At 49.4% G+C, this 21236-nt stretch overlaps 1 protein-coding gene and 2 long non-coding RNA genes across 8 annotated transcripts in view; 2 read left to right on the top strand and 1 right to left on the bottom strand.

Moving 5' to 3' along the window:
* The window catches only part of atg16l1 (ATG16 autophagy related 16-like 1), a 23473-nt gene extending 2605 nt beyond the window's left edge, over nucleotides 1-20868 (bottom strand). Inside the window, exons 1-15 of one of the 3 annotated variants that reach the window (XM_079677387.1) lie at nucleotides 20732-20868; nucleotides 19715-19810; nucleotides 18301-18394; nucleotides 15564-15651; nucleotides 15312-15385; nucleotides 14149-14218; nucleotides 13109-13290; nucleotides 10428-10493; nucleotides 6510-6596; nucleotides 6368-6427; nucleotides 6086-6185; nucleotides 5883-5988; nucleotides 5212-5282; nucleotides 5001-5072; nucleotides 4056-4176 (exon numbers count right to left, since the gene is read on the bottom strand). In XM_079677387.1, the coding sequence (XP_079533513.1) occupies nucleotides 4056-4176; nucleotides 5001-5072; nucleotides 5212-5282; nucleotides 5883-5988; nucleotides 6086-6185; nucleotides 6368-6427; nucleotides 6510-6596; nucleotides 10428-10493; nucleotides 13109-13290; nucleotides 14149-14218; nucleotides 15312-15385; nucleotides 15564-15651; nucleotides 18301-18394; nucleotides 19715-19808 (1285 nt within the window). In that variant the 5' untranslated portion in view covers nucleotides 19809-19810; nucleotides 20732-20868. Of the gene's footprint in view, nucleotides 1-4055; nucleotides 4177-5000; nucleotides 5073-5211; nucleotides 5283-5882; nucleotides 5989-6085; nucleotides 6186-6367; nucleotides 6428-6509; nucleotides 6597-10427; nucleotides 10494-13108; nucleotides 13291-14148; nucleotides 14219-15311; nucleotides 15386-15563; nucleotides 15652-18300; nucleotides 18395-19714; nucleotides 19811-20603 lie in introns of all 3 variants that reach the window. The other 2 variants (XM_079677388.1, XM_079677389.1) reach the window with 2 other exon arrangements.
* LOC307036773 lies at nucleotides 5289-5868 on the top strand. Its single transcript, XR_013807447.1, has 3 exons — nucleotides 5289-5494; nucleotides 5578-5667; nucleotides 5720-5868. It is a non-coding gene; the product is annotated as an uncharacterized lncRNA (long non-coding RNA).
* Nucleotides 18401-19702, top strand: LOC307036772. 4 transcript variants are annotated; one of them, XR_013807443.1, is made up of 5 exons: nucleotides 18401-18668; nucleotides 18912-19007; nucleotides 19074-19254; nucleotides 19289-19377; nucleotides 19437-19702. It is a non-coding gene; the product is annotated as an uncharacterized lncRNA (long non-coding RNA). The 4 variants fall into 4 exon arrangements; XR_013807444.1 differs by having other exon boundaries at nucleotides 19308-19377; XR_013807445.1 differs by having other exon boundaries at nucleotides 18912-18992.
* Nucleotides 20869-21236: the final 368 nt, after the last annotated feature.

Genomic DNA, 21236 nt, shown 5'->3' on the forward strand with positions numbered 1-21236 from the left:
CCCTCTAGAGAAAGTGCCGGCTCAGCCCTCTAGAGAAAGTGCCGGCTCAGCCCTCTAGAGAAAGTGCCGACTCAGCCCTCTAGAGAAAGCTCTAGAGAAAGTGCCGGCTCAGCCCTCTAGAGAAAGTGCCGGCTCAGCCCTCTAGAGAAAGTGCCAGCTCAGCCCTCTAGAGTAAGTGCCAGCTCAGCCCTCTAGAGTAAGTGCCGGCTCAGCCGTCTAGAGAAAGTGTCGGCTCAGCCCTCTGGAGAAAGTGCCGGCTTAGCCCTCTAGAGAAAGTGCCGACTCAGCCCTCTAGAGAAAGTGTCGGCTCAGCCCTCTAGAGAAAGTGCCGGCTTAGCCCTCTAGAGAAAGTGCCGGCTCAGCCCTCTAGAGAAAGTGTCGGCTCAGCCCTCTAGAGAAAGTGCCGGCTTAGCCCTCTAGAGAAAGTGCCGACTCAGCCCTCTAGAGAAAGTGCCGGCTTAGCCCTCTAGAGAAAGTGCCGGCTTAGCCCTCTAGAGAAAGTGCCGGCTCAGCCCTCTAGAGAAAGTGTCGGCTCAGCCCTCTAGAGAAAGTGCCGGCTCAGCCCTCTAGAGAAAGTGCCGACTCAGCCCTCTAGAGAAAGTGCCGGCTTAGCCCTCTAGAGAAAGTGCCGGCTCAGCCCTCTAGAGAAAGTGCCGGCTCAGCCCTCTAGAGAAAGTGCCGGCTTAGCCCTCTAGAGAAAGTGCCGGCTCAGCCCTCTAGAGAAAGTGCCGACTCAGCCCTCTAGAGAAAGTGCCGGCTCAGCCCTCTAGAGAAAGTGCCGGCTCAGCCCTCTAGAGAAAGTGCCAGCTCAGCCCTCTAGAGAAAGCTCTAGAGAAAGTGCCGACTCAGCCCTCTAGAGAAAGTGCCGGCTCAGCCCTCTAGAGAAAGTGCCGACTCAGCCCTCTAGAGAAAGTGCCGACTCAGCCCTCTAGAGAAAGTGCCGGCTCAGCCCTCTAGAGAAAGTGCCGACTCAGCCCTCTAGAGAAAGTGCCGACTCAGCCCTCTAGAGAAAGTGCCGGCTCAGCCCTCTAGAGAAAGCTCTAGAGAAAGTGCCGACTCAGCCCTCTAGAGAAAGTGCTGGCTTAGCCCTCTAGAGAAAGTGCCGGCTCAGCCCTCTAGAGAAAGCTCTAGAGAAAGTGCTGGCTCAGCCCTCTAGAGAAAGTGCCGGCTCAGCCCTCTAGAGAAAGTGCCGGCTCAGCCCTCTAGAGAAAGCTCTAGAGAAAGTGCCGACTCAGCCCTCTAAAGAAAGTGCTGGCTTAGCCCTCTAGAGAAAGTGCCGGCTCAGCCCTCTAGAGAAAGCTCTAGAGAAAGTGCCGGCTCAGCCCTCTAGAGAAAGCTCTAGAGAAAGTGCCGGCTCAGCCCTCTAGAGAAAGTGCCAGCTCAGCCCTCTAGAGAAAGTACTGTCTCAGCCCTCTAGAGAAAGTGCCGACTCAGCCCTCTAGAGAAAGTGCCAGCTCAGCCCTCTAGAGAAAGTACTGTCTCAGCCCTCTAGAGAAAGTGCCGACTCAGCCCTCTAGAGTAAGTGCCGGCTCAGCCCTCTAGAGAAAGTGCCGGCTCAGCCCTCTAGAGTAAGTGCCGGCTCAGCCCTCTAGAGTAAGTGCCAGCTCAGCCCTCTAGAGAAAGTGCCAGCTCAGCCCTCTAGAGAAAGTGCCGGCTCAGCCCACTAGAGAAAGTGCCAGCTCAGCCCTCTAGAGAAAGTGCCAGCTCAGCCCTCTAGAGAAAGTGCCGGCTCAGCCCTCTAGAGAAAGTGCCGGCTCAGCCCTCTAGAGAAAGTGCCAGCTCAGCCCTCTAGAGAAAGTGCCGGCTCAGCCCTCTGGAGAAAGTGCCGGCTCAGCCCTCTAGAGAAAGTGCCGGCTCAGCCCTCTAGAGTAAGTGCCGGCTCAGCCCTCTAGAGAAAGTGCCGGCTCAGCCCTCTAGAGAAAGTGCCGGCTCAGCCCTCTAGAGAAAGTGCCGGCTCAGCCCTCTAGAGTAAGTGCCGACTCAGCCCTCTAGAGAAAGTGCCGGCTCAGCCCTCTAGAGAAAGTGCCGGCTCAGCCCTCTAGAGAAAGTGCCGGCTCAGCCCTCTGGAGAAAGTGCCGGCTCAGCCCTCTGGAGAAAGTGCCAGCTCAGCCCTCGAGAGTAAGTGCCAGCTCAGCCCTCTAGAGAAAGTGCCGGCTCAGCCCTCTAGAGTAAGTGCCAGCTCAGCCCTCTAGAGAAAGTGCCGGCTCAGCCCTCTAGAGAAAGTGCCAGCTCAGCCCTCTAGAGAAAGTGCTGGCTCAGCCCTCTAGAGAAAGTGCCGACTCAGCCCACTAGAGAAAGTGCCAGCTCAGCCCTCTAGAGAAAGTGCCGGCTCAGCCCTCTAGAGAAAGTGCCGGCTCAGCCCTCTAGAGAAAGTGCCGGCTCAGCCCTCTAGAGAAAGCTCTAGAGAAAGTGCCGGCTCAGCCCTCTAGAAAAAGTGCCGGCTCAGCCCTCTAGAGAAAGTGCCGGCTCAGCCCACTAGAGAAAGTGCCAGCTCAGCCCTCTAGAGAAAGTGCCGGCTCAGCCCTCTAGAGAAAGTGCCGGCTCAGCCCTCTAGAGAAAGTGCCGGCTCAGCCCTCTAGAGAAAGTGCCGGCTCAGCCCTCTAGAGAAAGTGCCGGCTCAGCCCTCTGGAGAAAGTGCCGGCTCAGCCCTCTAGAGAAAGTGCCGGCTCAGCCCTCTAGAGAAAGTGCCGGCTCAGCCCTCTAGAGAAAGTGCCAGCTCAGCCCTCTGGAGAAAGTGCCAGCTCAGCCCTCTAGAGAAAGTGCCGGCTCAGCCCTCTGGAGAAAGTGCCGGCTCAGCCCTCTAGAGAAAGTGCCAGCTCAGCCCTCTGGAGAAAGTGCCGGCTCAGCCCTCTGGAGAAAGTGCCAGCTCAGCCCTCTGGAGAAAGTGCCGGCTCAGCCCTCTAGAGAAAGTGCCGGCTCAGCCCTCTAGAGAAAGTGCCAGCTCAGCCCTCTAGAGTAAGTGCCGGCTCAGCCCTCTAGAGTAAGTGCCGGCTCAGCCCTCTAGAGAAAGTGCCGGCTCAGCCCTCTAGAAAAAGTGCTTGCTTAGCCCTCTAGAGAAAGCTCTAGAGAAAGTGCCGGCTCAGCCCTCTAGAAAAAGTGCCGGCTCAGCCCTCTGGAGAAAGTGCCGGCTCAGCCCTCTAGAGAAAGTGCCGGCTCAGCCCTCTAGAGAAAGTGCCGGCTCAGCCCTCTAGAGAAAGTGCCGGCTCAGCCCTCTAGAAAAAGTGCTTGCTTAGCCCTCTTGAGAAAGCTCTAGAGAAAGTGCCGGCTCAGCCCTCTAGAAAAAGTGCCGGCTCAGCCCTCTAGAGAAAGTGCCGGCTCAGCCCTCTAGAGAAAGTGCCGGCTCAGCCCTCTAGAGAAAGTGCCGGCTCAGCCCTCTGGAGAAAGTGCCGGCTCAGCCCTCTAGAGAAAGTGCCGGCTCAGCCCTCTAGAAAAAGTGCTTGCTTAGCCCTCTAGAGAAAGCTCTAGAGAAAGTGCCGGCTCAGCCCTCTAGAAAAAGTGCCGGCTCAGCCCTCTGGAGAAAGTGCCGGCTCAGCCCTCTAGAGAAAGTGCCGGCTCAGCCCTCTAGAGAAAGTGCCGGCTCAGCCCTCTAGAGAAAGTGCCGGCTCAGCCCTCTAGAGAAAGTGCCGGCTTAGCCCTCTAGAGAAAGCTCTAGAGAAAGTGCCGGCTCAGCCCTCTAGAGAAAGTGCCGGCTCAGCCCTCTGGAGAAAGTGCCGGCTCAGCCCTCTAGAGAAAGTGCCGGCTCAGCCCTCTCGAGAAAGTGCCGGCTCAGCCCTCTAGAGAAAGTGCCGGCTCAGCCCTCTAGAGAAAGTGCCGGCTTAGCCCTCTAGAGAAAGCTCTAGAGAAAGTGCCGGCTCAGCCCTCTAGAGAAAGTGCCGGCTCAGCCCTCTGGAGAAAGTGCCGGCTCAGCCCTCTAGAGAAAGTGCCGGCTCAGCCCTCTCGAGAAAGTGCCGGCTCAGCCCTCTAGAGAAAGTGCCGGCTCAGCCCTCTAGAAAAAGTGCCGGCTTAGCCCTCTAGAGAAAGCTCTAGAGAAAGTGCCGACTCAGGTAAAGACGTACAGACTTTGCTGCGGAGGTCCCACAGTTTGAGGGTGCGGTCGTAGCTCCCGGAGACGATGCGAGTGTTGTCCAATAGGAATCGAGCTGACAGCACCTTTCCACTGTGACCGGTCAGGGTGTGCTGGAGGAAACACACACACACACACACACACACACACACACACACACACACACACACACACACACACACACACACACACACACACACACACACACACACACACACACACACACACACACACACACACACACACACACACACACACACACACACACACACACACACACACACACACAAGGTGAGAACAGGTCAGGTGAGAACAGGTCAGGAGAGAACAGGTCAGGAGAGAACAGGTCAGGAGAGAACAGGTCAGGAGAGAACAGGTCAGGTGAGAACAGGTCAGGAGAGAACAGGTCAGGAGAGAACAGGTCAGGTGAGAACAGGTCAGGAGAGAACAGGTCAGGTGAGAACAGGTCAGGTGAGAACAGGGCAGGTGAGAACAGGTCAGGAGAGAACAGGTCAGGTGAGAACAGGTCAGGAGAGAACAGGTCAGGTGAGAACAGGTCAGGTGAGAACAGGTCAGGTGAGAACAGGTCAGGAGAGAACAGGTCAGGTGAGAACAGGTCAGGTGAGAACAGGTCAGGAGAGAACAGGTCAGGTGAGAACAGGTCAGGTGAGAACAGGTCAGGTGAGAACAGGTCAGGAGAGAACAGGTCAGGAGAGAACAGGTCAGGTGAGAACAGGTCAGGTGAGAACAGGTCAGGTGAGAACAGGGCAGGTGAGAACAGGTCAGGATAGTACAGGTCAGGTGAGAACAGGTCAGGTGAGAACAGGGCAGGTGAGAACAGGTCAGGATAGTACAGGTCAGGTGAGTACAGGTCAGGTGAGAACAGGCGAGTGCAGGTCAGTACAGGTGAGTACAGGTGAGAACCATAAGGACTCACTCTCAGACGGGAGTCCTCTACGGTCCACAGACGACTCGCAAAGTCATTGGACGCCGCCAGCAGGAAGGAGCCCTGCAGAACATTGGAGAATGACATCACAACCCCAGAACCAATCAGCAGTGTTATCAAGTATTAACAACCTCTGGAGGATCCTAATCGACCAATCAGAATCCAGTATTCAAAAGAGCCGTGTAATAACAGATAGACTTACTGCGCTGTCGAACTCGATGCTGGTGATTCCCGCGTTGCTGCCCGTCAGTGAACCTTTCGGCTCACAGCGACCTGAACACAATCTACAGTTTAACAGAGGTCCCTGAACACAATCTACAGTTTAAAAGAGGTCCCTGAACACACATTTTAACAGAGGTCCCTGAACACATATTTTAACAGAGGTCCCTGAACACACATTTTAACAGAGGTCCCTGAACACATATTTTAACAGAGGTCCCTGAACACACATTTTAACAGAGGTCCCTGAACACAGTTTAACAGAGGTCCCTGAACACAGCCTACAGTTTAACAGAGGTCCCTGAAAACACAGTTTAACAGAGGTCCCTGAAAACACAGTTTAACAGAGGTCCCTGAACACAGCCTACAGTTTAACAGAGGTCCCTGAACTCACCGTTTAACAGAGGTCCCTGAACACACCGTCTACAGTTTAACCGAGGTCCCTGAACACACCGTTTAACCGAGGTCCCTGAACACACCGTTTAACCGAGGTCCCTGAACACACCGTTTAACCGAGGTCCCTGAACACACCCTCTACAGTTTACCAGAGGTCCCTGAACACACAGTTTACAATATAACAGAGGTCCCTGAACACAGTTTAACAGAGGTCCCTGAACACACAGTTTACAGTTTAACAGAGGTCAGTGAACTCACCGGAGACGACCTCCCACAGTTTCACCTTGCGGTCCATCCCTCCGGTTGCTAGGAGACGGGAGCCGGGACTAAAGCTCACAGCGTTTACCTCTCCGTCATGAGCATCCTGACCAATCAGAGAGAGGGAGTCAGGAAATCATCCAATCAGAGAGAGGGAGTCAGGAAATCATCCAATCAGAGAGAGTGTGTACTCTGATACTCACAAACACGTGTATGGCCGTGGTGGGGACCCGGACTTCAGCACACACACCTGACGGAGCTTCTGATCCTTCAGGAGAGGAGCTGTAGGGGTGGGCTCTGCGCCTGAACACACACAATCATTAGAACACACACACACACACACACACACACACACACACACACACACACACACACACACACACACACACACACACACACACACACACACACACACACACACACACACACACACACACACACACACACACACACACACACACACACACACACACACACACACACACCCAAAGATGCTGGAGATGGAGTCCAGCAGACCACCAGGGGGGGGCTGGGATGTCTTCTTACTGCACACACAAACACACACACCTTAAGAGTAACTCTTTAAATGAAACATATTGATGAACATATGATGTATAACCCTCTCACCTGGGGGTCCTGCTGAGCGCCCTGCTGGGAGACGTCTCCCCCCCTCCCTTCCCAGCCTCCTCTGCCAGAACCTCGATGTCATCGTCTCTGAGGACAGAGTCACATGACTGGTCAGTCACATGACGAGTCAGTCATTCACATGACGGGTCAGTCACATGACGAGTCAGTCAGTCATATGACGGGTCAGTCAGTCACATGACGGGTCAGTCAGTCACATGACGGGTCAGTCAGTCACATGACGAGTCAGTCATTCACATGACGGGTCAGTCACATGACGAGTCAGTCAGTCACATGACGGGTCAGTCAGTCACATGACGGGTCAGTCACATGACGAGTCAGTCAGTCACATGACGGGTCAGTCAGTCACATGACGGGTCAGTCACATGACGAGTCAGTCAGTCACATGACGGGTCAGTCAGTCACATGACGAGTCAGTCAGTCAGTCACATGACGGGTCAGTCAGTCACATGACGGGTCAGTCAGTCACATGACGAGTCAGTCAGTCACATGACGGGTCAGTCAGTCACATGACGAGTCAGTCAGTCACATGACGGGTCAGTCAGTCACATGACGAGTCAGAAGGCTTGTTTGAGACGAGCGAGACCGACGCAGACCTGCGCAATTTCGATCAACGTCTTGCTCGTGCGTTGCATGATGGTTAGTCATTTTGTCCGACTTGCTCTGGAGGCTCGCCTACATGAGACGTTGAAATCTCGCGGGACAAAGACGCCCGCAGCCTTGAGAGCGAGGAGCGGCGAGGCGGCGCAGTTCCTCTCCACGGGCTGAGGAAGCGAAATGCTTGATGGGAAACGACTCCCTGGTATCTCGAGCTGAGCGCTCATTGGTGGGTTTTACCCCGTGCTGCTGATGAAGCTCTCCAATTGGCTCGGCAAACGTTTGTTGTTTTGTGTCAGTTTTACGTCGCCACTTCCATTCACATTTTTCCTCATTGTTCCAAAATGTTTATCATCATGAAATTAATATCTATATATGTTATACTATACTCGCACTGCTTACCGTTCATACTTTATATATCTTAGCATATTCATACACACTGTTCATACTGCTCTCAGGCTGCTGTGTGTATCTAGTGTATTCATACACACTGTTCATACTGCTCACAGGCTGCTGTGTGTATCTAGTGTATTCATACACACTGTTCATACTGCTCTCAGGCTGCTGTGTGTATCTAGTGTATTCATACACACTGTTCATACTGCTCACAGGCTGCTGTGTGTATCTAGTGTATTCATACACACTGTTCATACTGCTCACAGGCTGCTGTGTGTATATAGTGTATTCATACACACTGTTCATACTGCTCACAGGCTGCTGTGTGTATCTAGTGTATTCATACACACTGTTCATACTGCTCTCAGGCTGCTGTGTGTATCTAGTGTATTCATACACACTGTTCATACTGCTCACAGGCTGCTGTGTGTATCTAGTGTATTCATACACACTGTTCATACTGCTCACAGGCTGCTGTGTGTATATAGTGTATTCATACACACTGTTCATACTGCTCACAGGCTGCTGTGTGTATCTAGTGTATTCATACACACTGTTCATACTGCTCTCAGGCTGCTGTGTGTATCTAGTGTATTCATACACACTGTTCATACTGCTCACAGGCTGCTGTGTGTATCTAGTGTATTCATACACACTGTTCATACTGCTCACAGGCTGCTGTGTGTATATAGTGTATTCATACACACTGTTCATACTGCTCACAGGCTGCTGTGTGTATATAGTGTATTCATACACACTGTTCATACTGCTCTCAGGCTGCTGTGTGTATCTAGTGTATTCATACACACTGTTCATACTGCTCTCAGGCTGCTGTGTGTATCTAGTGTATTCATACACACTGTTTATACTGCTCTCAGGCTGCTGTGTATATCTAGTGTATTCATACACACTGTTCATACTGCTCTCAGGCTGCTGTGTGTATCTAGTGTATTCATACACACTGTTCATACTGCTCACAGGCTGCTGTGTGTATCTAGTGTATTCATACACACTGTTCATACTGCTCACAGGCTGCTGTGTGTATCTAGTGTATTCATACACACTGTTCATACTGCTCACAGTCTGCTGTGTGTATCTAGTGTATTCATACACACTGTTCATACTGCTCTCAGGCTGCTGTGTGTATCTAGTGTATTCATACACACTGTTCATACTGCTCACAGGCTGCTGTGTGTATCTAGTGTATTCATACACACTGTTCATACTGCTCTCAGGCTGCTGTGTGTATCTAGTGTATTCATACACACTGTTCATACTGCTCTCAGGCTGCTGTGTGTATCTAGTGTATTCATACACACTGTTCATACTGCTCTCAGGCTGCTGTGTATATCTAGTGTATTCATACACACTGTTCATACTGCTCTCAGGCTGCTGTGTGTATCTAGTGTATTCATACACACTGTTCATACTGCTCTCAGGCTGCTGTGTGTATCTAGTGTATTCATACACACTGTTCATACTGCTCTCAGGCTGCTGTGTGTATCTAGTGTATTCATACACACTGTTCATACTGCTCTCAGGCTGCTGTGTGTATCTAGTGTATTCATACACACTGTTCATACTGCTCTCAGGCTGCTGTGTGTATCTAGTGTATTCATACACACTGTTCATACTGCTCACAGTCTGCTGTGTGTATCTAGTGTATTCATACACACTGTTCATACTGCTCACAGGCTGCTGTGTGTATCTAGTGTATTCATACACACTGTTCATACTGCTCACAGGCTGCTGTGTGTATCTAGTGTATTCATACACACTGTTCATACTGCTCTCAGGCTGCTGTGTGTATCTACTGTATTCATTCACACTGTTCATACTGCTCACAGGCTGCTGTGTGTATCTAGTGTATTCATACACACTGTTCATACTGCTCTCAGGCTGCTGTGTGTATCTAGTGTATTCATACCCCTCACTGTTTATTCATCATTCAATTCATTCTATATTTTATTCTGTAGATTGTGTACATTACTTTTCACTTTACTGCTTGTTGCACTCCTGGTTGGAAGCTAAACTGCATTTCGTTGTCTCAGTACCTGTAATCTGTGCAATATCAATAAAGTTGAATCTAATCTTGAGCAGGAACAAACGTATTTACTTAGTACATATCTGACATTAACGATTAAACACATGTGTGCATTCTTTATAAATGCAAACCGAGTCAAGCCGACTCTGGAGGTGGCGGTATGCACCTTAAAGTGGTTTGCAATCCGCCAAAAAACCGAGAGAAGAAGAAGCCGACTCCGAGCTGCCCGACTTCAGGCTAGCTTTTTGAGACCTCCCCCGGCTGTGATCGGCTATTCTCGTCTACTTTCGAGGCGAGCCGCAGCTCGTCTCAAAGAAGCCTAGTCAGTCACATGACGGGTCAGTCACATGACGAGTCAGTCAGTCACATGACCAGTCAGCCACATGACGAGTCGGTCAGTCGCGTGACGGGTCGGTCAGTCGCGTGACGGGTCGGTCAGCCGCGTGACGGGTCAGCCACGCGACGAGTCGGTCAGCCGCGTGACGAGTCGGTCAGTCTCCTGACGGGTCAGTCAGCCGCATGACGGGTCAGTCAGCCGCATGACGGGTCAGTCAGCCGCATGACGAGTCAGTCACATGACGAGTCAGTCAGTCACATGACGAGTCGGTCAGTCACATGACGGGTCAGTCAGTCACGTGACGAGTCAGTCAGTCACGTGACGAGTCGGTCAGTCACATGACGGGTCAGTCAGTCGCATGACGGGTCAGTCAGTCACGTGAGGAGTCAGTCACATGACGAGTCGGTCAGTCACATGACGATTCGGTCAGTCATATGACGAGTCGGTCAGTCACATGACGGGTCGGTCAGTCACGTGAGGAGTCAGTCACATGACTCTTATATTTATGCATAATGTTTATACTGACGGGTCGATGGGCAGCGGCTCCTTGGCGGCGTCGGCCAGCTCCTTCTGCAGCTTAGCCTGTCTGCGCCTACACACACACACACAAAAGGATTTTAATTATCATTGTGGCCGTAAGGCTGCAGGAGTGTGTGTGTAAAAGGAAATGCTCATTAATGCTCAATATCAAACGTGATGAAACTCTATAAATCATAAAAACTCTCATACTGGTGATATATGGAAAGGCATTTTATGATATTGCGCTCTATATATATATATCGTGCATTGTGATATATAACATGATAACGTGACATATTGTGATATGTATTGTGTATCGTGATATACAGTGTGATATGTATTGTGCATCGTGATATACAGTGTGATATGTATTGTGTATCGTGATATATAGTGTGATATGTATTGTGTATCGTGATATACAGTGCGATATGTATTGTGTATCGTGATATACAGTGTGATATGTATTGTGTGTCGTGATATATAGTGTGATATGTATTGTGTATCGTGATATATAGTGTGATATGTATTGTGTATCGTGATATACAGTGTGATATGTATTTTGTATAGCGATATATAGTGTGATAAGTATTGTGTATAGCGATATATAGTGTGACATGTATTGTGTATAGCGATATATAGTGTGTATCGTGATATATAGTACTGTAAAGAGGCTCAGTCATTGGTACACGTTTATTTATAAAGCTTTGTTGGGTAAACTCCCGTATTATATCTGCTCTCTGATAACACAGAGAGTTGCAAGCAGCTATTGTCTGAGATCTCATGATGTGGTATTGTTAGATGTTCCAAGAGCAAGGACTGTCTTAGGTGAGACAGCTTTTATGTGCGCAGCTCCACTTGCTTGGAACAATCTTCAGCAAGAATTGAAACTGAGCGATCTCATTCCTCTGCATCTTTTTAAAGCTAGGCTAAATGAAATGCTCGTTGATACTATGGGCACTTGTAAATGTCTATAACTATGTAAATGTATCCTGTAAATATAATGTATGATGTCCTTTATTGTTTTATGTTTCATGTGGAATCTATATGTTTGCAGGTCTCCCTTGAAAAATAGATTTATGATCGCAATGGGACCAATCTGATTAAATAAAGGTTTGAAATGAAATGAATGTATTGTGTATCGCGATATATAGTGTGATATGTATGGTGTATCACGACATATATTGTGATATGTATTGTGTATCGCGATATATAGTGTGATATGTATTGTGTATCGTGATATACAGTGTGATATGTATTGTGTATCGTGATATATAGTGTGATATGCATTGTGTATCGCAATATATAGTGTGATATGTATTGTGTATCGTGATACATAGTGTGATAAGTATGGTGCATCGTGATATATAGTGTGATATGTATTGTGTATCGTGATATATAGTGTGATATGTATTGTGTATCGTGATATACAGTGTGATATGTATTGTGTATCGTGATATACAGTGTGATATGTATTGTGCATCGTGATATATAGTGTGATATGTATTGTGTATCGTGATATATAGTGTGATATGTATTGTGTATCGTGATATATAGTGTGATATGTATTGTGTATCGTGATATATAGTGCATTGTAATATATACCGTGATATGTATTGTGCATTGTGATATATAGTGTGATATGTATTGTGTATCGTGACATACAGTGCGATATGTATTGTGTATCGTGATATATAGTGTGATATGTATTGTGTATCGTGATATACAGTGTGATATGTATTGTGTATCGTGATATATAGTGTGATATGTATTGTGCATCGTGATATATAGTGTGATATGTATTGTGTATCGTGATATATAGTGTGATATGTATTGTGCATCGCGATATATACCGTGATATGTATTGTGTATCGTGATGTACAGTGTGATATGTATTGTGTATCGTGATATATAGTGCATCGTGATATATACCGTGATATGTATTGTGTATCGTGATATATAGTGCATCGCGATATATAGTGTGATATGTATTGTGTATCGTGATATATACCGTGATATGTATTGTGTATCGTGATATATAGTGCATCGCGATATATAGTGTGATATGTATAACGATATATATTGTGTATCGGCATATATATCTATCCTGCATAGTGATATAAATCGTGTATCGTGATATACATTGTGTATCGTGATTCACCTGGTGTCCCTCTGTGTCTCACCTGGTGTCCCTGTGTGTTTCACCTGGTGTCCCTGTGTGTCTCACCTGCTGTCCCTCTGTGTGTCTCACCTGCTGTCCCTCTGTGTGCCTCACCTGCTGTCCCTCTGTGTGTCTCACCTGCTGTCCCTCTGTGTGTCTCACCTGCTGTTCCTCTGTGTGTCTCACCTGGTGTCCCTCTGTCTCACCTGGTGTCCCTCTGTCTCACCTGGTGCCTCACCTGGTGTCCCTCTGCCTCACCTGGTGTCTCACCTGGTTTCCCTCTGTCTCACCTGCTGCCTCACCTGGTTTCCCTCTGCCTCACCTGGTGTCCCTCAGTCTCACCTGGTGTCCCTCAGTCTCACCTGGTGCCTCACCTGGTGTCCCTCTGCCTCACCTGGTGTCCCTCTGTCTCACCTGGTGTCTCACCTGGTGTCCCTCTGTCTCACCTGCTGCCTCACCTGGTGTCCCTCAGTCTCACCTGGTGTCCCTCTGTCTCACCTGGTGTCTCACCTGGTGTCCCTCTGTCTCACCTGGTGTCCTTCTCGTTCTCAGCGTTCAGCTTGTTGGCCTCCTGGCTCTTCTCGGCCATCCAGCGGCAGACCAGCTCCTGATTGTCTTCGGATGTTTTCCTCAGCTTCTCCTCCAGAGCGCAGAAGGTGATCTGCAGGGCGTCGTACTCGTCCTTCAGCGTCTGATTGGCTCGCTCCAGGTCCTCATTAAACAACAACAATACACCTTTTAATAATAAAACAAGTCCATTTGTTCATACGGTCTGTCTGCAGCTCAGAGTTCCGAAGCTGGAGGTGTTGAGACCCTAAAGTGTTAGATAGAGATGAAGGGGCTCAGGTGATGGGACATTTACACAATTAGCATTAATGAGTATCAATTTGCATGAATTAGCATTATATCTGGACTACAATTAATATCTTGGCAGATCTGGACAGTATGTTAGAGGTTTTGGGGGTTATTGAGGATGCTGAATCCATTTCTGACATTTCCAGGATGATAAATATCAGTGTGAACCAGAAGAGGACAGATCTGTGGTCTCGCCTGGAACATTGAGATCTGTTCGAGAGGAAGTGTCTCTGTAGATGTCCAGGCTAAATAATAAACGTTCATCAGTCTGGGCGTCTCAGGTTGAAAACTGGAGATCATGCCCCCCCCCCCGGTCTCTCGCTGCGTGCTGATTGGTTCTGTTGGATGACATCATCACTGGGCGCCTGCAGGATCTCTGTACAGACTCGCTGTGATGTCACATCCTGTTTGTGATGTCAGTTCCTGTCTCAGCAGCTGCTGGGATCATCATGCAGCACTAGAGCATGCTGGGAGCTGAGGCCGGCAGAGGGGATTGTGGGAAATCAGACCTTTTACTTATCATCACCGACCCCCGTCTGATCGTCATTGCTCTGTTTCATTGTGGGAAACGTAGGCATTGGTTCCCTTAGGTATATTACTGTATTAGTCTTGCACTGTGGGAAACGTAGGCATTGGTTCCCTCAGGTATATTACTGTATTAGTATTGCTCTGTTGCATTGTGGGAAACGCAGGAATGGTGTATTATTCTGCGCACCTGCAGGAGGCCCCTGAGGTCCCGACAGTCCCCCTCCAGGCCGGAGATCTGCTGCTGGTACTGCAACATCCTACACACACACACACACACACACACACACACACACACACACACACACACACACACACACACACACACACACACACACACACACACACACACACACACACACACACACACACACACACACACACACACACACACACACACACACACACACACACACACACACACACACACACACACACACACACACACACACACACACACACACACACACACACACACACACACACACACACACACACACACACACACACACACACACACACACACACACACACAGTGAGTGTTATGCTGCGTTCACACCGGACGCTATGCGAATATTTGCTTTGCTCTAATCGCTCGAGTTTCACCATGGCTGCCAGCTGTGTTTACTTGTATCATTCAAACAAGACGCGCTGGCTCGGGAGCTACAACTACAACAAGATGAACGTATTTTACAGTGATTTAATTGTAATACTCGTTTCTAAATGATGCCGAAGTAACAACATACTGATACCGGTTAGTAAAAACCATCAATCAATGCTTTGACCAGTCTGCAGACAGACGGCAGGCGAAAAGCCTTTTAAAATGCGTGTTTTCTGAAAAGAGATCGGCTAAGCTAACGCAGTATATGCTCATTCCACACTCTCAACAACCACGGCCTACAGACAGAAATAAAGCAGCGACTGTATTCTCCATGACACAGACAGTCTGTGGTTTGGACTTGTTTCACTTGTGTCTAGTTTCTGAACTGATATGAGGAGCTGTGAGCTCTGTGTGCTAACTGCTAACAGCTAATGGCTGATGTTTTCTGGTTGAACCTCAGTGACGGCAGGCTGAGATCCTCACCGCTGATTGGCTTGCGTGAGAACGCTTCATGTGAATTTGACGCTCGAGATGAAAATATTGAACTCTCGCGTTTGACGCCGCACCTTTCAATCGTGTGATTCGCGCCGCGTCCACCGCTTAATGTTCGCCGTCAGAGCGAATTCGCGTCTGTCCGCGTCTCTGCATTGACTTTACATGTAATCGCGCCGCCCCCAAACATCGCATCGCGTCTGGTGTGAACGCAGCACACGAGTGTGTGTGTGCGAGTGTGTGTGTGTGTGTGTGCTTACTTGGCCTCGTTGCTCTGGATCAACTTGTCTTTCTGTTGAATCTGGTTGTTCAGTTCGATCACATTCTGAGCCAGCTGCAACACACACACATTAGCTACAGTATATGTAGATATATAATGAAAATATTATCGTGTGTGTGTGTGTGTGTGTGTGTGTGTGTGTGTGTGTGTGTGTGTGTGTGTGTGTGTGTGTGTGTGTGTGTGTGTGTGTGTGTGTGTGTGTGTTTATGTGTGTGAGTGAGTGAGTGTGTACCTCTCCTCTCTTCTTGTGCAGCTCTGTCAGCTCCTCCTGGTGTCTGATCCTCATCAGAGACACCTCCTGCTGCAGCGACCCGTCTGACCTGAGGGGACCAAAAGGGTTAGACCCGTCTGACCTGAGGGGACCAACAGGGTTAGACCCGTCTGACCTGAGGGGACCAATAGGGTTAGACCCGTCTGAACTGAGGGGACCAATAGGGTTAGACCCGTCTGACCTGAGGGGACCAAAAGGTTTAGACCCGTCTGACCTGAGGAGACCAAAAGGTTTAGACCCGTCTGACCTGAGGGGACCAAAAGGTTTAGACCCATCTGACCTGAGGAGACCAAAAGGTTTAGACCCGTCTGACCTGAGGGGACCAATAGGGTTAGACCCGTCTGACCTGAGGGGACCAAAAGGGTTAGACCCGTCTGACCTGAGGAGACCAATAGGGTTAGACCCGTCTGACCTGAGGGGACCAAAAGGTTTAGACCCGTCTGACCTGAGGGGACCAAAAGGGTTAGACCCGTCTGACCTGAGGGGACCAATAGGGTTAGACCCTTCTGACCTGAGGGGACCAAAAGGGTTAGACCCGTCTGACCTGAGGGGACCAATAGGGTTAGACCCATCTGACCTGAGGGGACCAATAGGGTTAAAGCTGTCTGACCTGAGGGGACCAATAGGGTTAGACCCGTCTGACCTGAGGGGACCAAAAGGGTTAGACCCGTCTGACCTGAGGGGACCAAAAGGGTTAGACCCGTCTGACCTGAGGGGACCAAAAGGGTTAGACCCGTCTGACCTGAGGAGACCAAAAGGGTTAGACCCGTCTGACCTGAGGGGACCAATAGGGTTAGACCCGTCTGACCTGAGGGGACCAAAAGGGTTAGACCCGTCTGACCTGAGGGGACCAATAGGGTTAGACCCGTCTGACCTGAGGGGACCAATAGGGTTAGACCCGTCTGACCTGAGGAGACCAATAGGGTTAGACCCGTCTGACCTGAGGGGACCAATAGGGTTAGACCCATCTGACCTGAGGGGACCAATAGGGTTAGACCCATCTGACCTGAGGGGACCAATAGGGTTAGACCCTTCTGACCTGAGGGGACCAAAAGGGTTAAAGCTGTCTGACCTGAGGGGACCAATAGGGTTAGACCCATCTGACCTGAGGGGACCAATAGGGTTAGACCCATCTGACCTGAGGGGACCAATAGGGTTAGAACCGTCTGACCTGAGGGGACCAACAGGGTTAAAGCTGTCTGACCTGAGGGGACCAATAGGGCTAGAACCGTCTGACCTGAGGGGACCAACAGGGTTAAAGCCGTCTGACCTGAGGAGACCAACAGGGTTAAAGCCGTCTGACCTGAGGAGACCAATAGGGTTAGACCCATCTGACCTGAGGGGACCAATAGGGTTAGACCCATCTGACCTGAGGGGACCAATAGGGTTAGAACCGTCTGACCTGAGGGGACCAACAGGGTTAAAGCTGTCTGACCTGAGGGGACCAATAGGGTTAGAACCGTCTGACCTGAGGGGACCAACAGGGTTAAAGCCGTCTGACCTGAGGGGACCAATAGGGTTAGACCCGTCTGACCTGAGGGGACCAATAGGGTTAGACCCATCTTACCTGAGGGGACCAATAGGGTTAGACCCGTCTGACCTGAGGGGACCAATAGGGTTAGACCCGTCTGACCTGAGGGGACCAATAGGGTTAGACCTGTCTGACCTGAGGGGACCAATAGGGTTAGACCCGTCTGACCTGAGGGGACCAAAAGGGTTAGACCCGTCTGACCTGAGGGGACCAATAGGGTTAAAGCTGTCTGACCTGAGGGGACCAATAGGGTTAGACCCGTCTGACCTGAGGGGACCAATAGGGTTAGACCTGTCTGACCTGAGGGGACCAATAGGGTTAGACCTGTCTGACCTGAGGGGACCAAAAGGGTTAGACCCGTCTGACCTGAGGGGACCAATAGGGTTAAAGCTGTCTGACCTGAGGGGACCAATAGGGTTAGACCCATCTTACCTGAGGGGACCAAAAGGGTTAGACCCGTCTGACCTGAGGGGACCAATAGGGTTAGACCCGTCTGACCTGAGGAGACCAAAAGGGTTAGACCCGTCTGACCTGAGGGGACCAAAAGGGTTAGACCCGTCTGACCTGAGGGGACCAATAGGGTTAGACCCGTCTGACCTGAGGGGACCAAAAGGGTTAGACCCGTCTGACCTGAGGGGACCAAAAGGGTTAGACCCGTCTGACCTGAGGGGACCAATAGGGTTAGACCCGTCTGACCTGAGGGGACCAATAGGGTTAAAGCTGTCTGACCTGAGGGGACCAAAAGGGTTAGACCCGTCTGACCTGAGGGGACCAAAAGGGTTAGACCCGTCTGACCTGAGGGGACCAATAGGGTTAGACCCGTCTGACCTGAGGGGACCAATAGGGTTAGACCTGTCTGACCTGAGGGGACCAAAAGGGTTAGACCCGTCTGACCTGAGGGGACCAATAGGGTTAGACCTGTCTGACCTGAGGGGACCAAAAGGGTTAGACCCGTCTGACCTGAGGGGACCAAAAGGGTTAGACCCGTCTGACCTGAGGGGACCAATAGGGTTAGACCCGTCTGACCTGAGGGGACCAATAGGGTTAAAGCTGTCTGACCTGAGGGGACCAATAGGGTTAGACCCGTCTGACCTGAGGGGACCAATAGGGTTAAAGTTCATATATTTATGATGTTATTTATATGTATCTATGTCTCAGGGTCCTCACCCGCCCTCGTGTCCTCGCTGCAGCTCATATTTATCAGCCTGATATCTTTCAGAGAGGACGGCCTGCAGGTCTGACTTCTCCAGGAGGCGAGTATCTGAGGGACAGACAGGTGAGAGACACAGAGGTGAGAGACAGACAGGTGAGAGACAGACAAGTTACAGACAGAAAGGTGAGAGACAGAGCGGTGAGAGACAGAGATGTGAGAGACAGAGAATGTGAGAGACAGAAAGGTAAAGAGACAGACAGGTTACAGACAGAAAGGTAGAGAGACAGACAGGTTAGAAACAGAGAGGTGAAAGACAGACAGACAGGTTAGAGAAAGACAGACAGGTGAGAGAGAGATGGACAGGTTAGAGAAAGACAGACAGGTGAGAGAGACAGGTGAGAGAGAGACAGGTGAGAGAGAGACAGACAGGTGAGAGAGAGAGACAGACAGACAGGTGAGAGAGAGACAGGTTAGAGAGAGATGGACAGATTAGAGAGAGACAGACAGGTTAGAGAGACAGGTGAGAGAGAGACAGGTGAGAGAGAGACAGGTTAGAGAGAGACAGGTGAGAGAGAGACAGGTTAGAGAGAGACAGGTGAGAGAGAGACAGGTGAGAGAGAGACAGGTGAGAGAGAGACAGGTGAGAGAGACAGGTGAGAGAGAGATGGACAGGTTAGAGAAAGACAGACAGGTGAGAGAGAGACAGGTGAGAGACAGACAGGTGAGAGAGACAGGTGAGAGAGAGATGGACAGGTTAGAGAAAGACAGACATGTGAGAGAGAGACAGGTGAGAGAGAGACAGGTGAGAGAGAGACAGACAGGTGAGAGAGAGACAGGTGAGAGAGAGATGGACAGGTTAGAGAAAGACAGACAGGTTAGAGAGAGACAGGTGAGAGACAGACAGGTTAGAGAGACAGGTGAGAGAGATGGACAGGTTAGAGAAAGACAGACATGTGAGAGAGAGACAGGTGAGAGAGAGACAGGTGAGAGAGAGACAGACAGGTGAGAGAGAGACAGACAGGTGAGAGAGAGAGACAGGTGAGAGAGAGATGGACAGGTTAGAGAAAGACAGACAGGTGAGAGAGAGACAGGTGAGAGAGAGACAGACAGGTGAGAGAGAGAGATGGACAGGTTAGAGAAAGACAGACAGGTGAGAGAGAGACAGGTGAGAGAGAGACAGACAGGTGAGAGAGAGACAGACAGGTGAGAGAAAGAGACAGACAGGTGAGAGAGAGATGGACAGGTTAGAGAAAGACAGACAGGTGAGAGAGAGACAGACAGGTGAGAGAGAAACAGACAGGTGAGAGAGAGAGACAGACAGGTGAGAGAAAGAGACAGACAGGTGAGAGAAAGAGACAGACAGGTGAGAGAGAGATGGACAGGTTAGAGAAAGACAGACAGGTGAGAGAGAGACAGACAGGTCCTCACACTGATGGATGAGCTCCTCGAAGGCTTGTCTCTGGACTCGGTCTCTCTGCTTCAGCTGATCGGAGACATGTCTCCTCCACACACACTGCTCCATACCTACACACCCACACACACACCCACAGAGAGAAAGAGACACACACACAGAGAGAGAGACACACACACACACACACACACACACACACACACACACAGAGAGAGAGACAAACACACACACACACACAGAGAGAGAGACAAACACATAGACAGACACACAGAAAGAGAGAGAGACACACATAGACAGACACACACACACAGAAAGAGAGAGAGACACACATAGACAGACACACACACACAGAAAGAGAGACACACATAGACAGACACACACACACAGAAAGAGAGAGAGACACACATAGACAGACACACACACACAGAAAGAGAGAGAGACACACATAGACAGACACACACACACAGAAAGAGAGACACACATAGACAGACACACACACACAGAAAGAGAGAGAGACACACATAGACAGACACACACACACAGAAAGAGAGAGAGACACACATAGACAGACACACACACACAGAAAGAGAGAGAGAGAGATAGAGAGAGAGAGAGAGACACACACACACACACACACACATACACAGAGAAAGAGAGACACACACACACACACACACACACACACACACACAGAGAAAGAGAGACACACAGTCTGAACTTCATCCTCCTGAATATAAATTGTTTATATTGTGCAATAAAAACAGCCGTTAGCTTCCCTCTGTTAGCATGATGCTAAAGGAACAAAAAACATGAAGACAGCCGGCTGCTAACATGCTAACCTGCTAACGTGCTAATCTGTGGCTAAATGACCTCAGTGAGATGATAGGCAGCATGTCGGCTGTTTACCTGTTTGTTTACCTGTTGACAACACACCCGTGACTCGACATGTTGTTAGCGGCTAAGCTAACAACATGTCTAACAACAACGTTTTAACCGGGTGAATAATGCTAACTGTGTTTAATGTGAACTGAGACCTCCTGCCTGATTCCCGGCGTCCCGCTGCGACTCTCTCAGAAGCTGAGGAAACTGAAGAAACGGAAGAAACTGGATCCTGGTTCTGGTTCCTCACTGCAACGCGCCGCCATTTTGGCTCAAACACACACTTCCGGGATAGTCACGTGGTCCTGACGACATTCTCCAACTTTATTGCACAATTTTTCAGAAACATCAGAAAAAGGCACATCAGTGATCGTTTAGTTCAAATTGATAGATACATATATATATATATATATATATATATATATATATATATATATATATATATATATATATATACATATATATGATGTATATATATATATATCATATATATCTCCATCGCTCAACCTCACTCCACCCTGTGTGCGCTCCTAAAGCAGGTAAGCTGAATATATATACATATATATAATATATATATATATATATATATATATATAATATATGTATAATATATATATATATTCAGCTTACCTGCTTATAAGCATATTCAGCAGATAAAAA

The sequence above is a fragment of the Notothenia rossii genome (genome assembly GCF_949606895.1).
Source record: "Notothenia rossii genome assembly, chromosome: 4".
Lineage (NCBI taxonomy): Eukaryota > Metazoa > Chordata > Actinopteri > Perciformes > Nototheniidae > Notothenia > Notothenia rossii.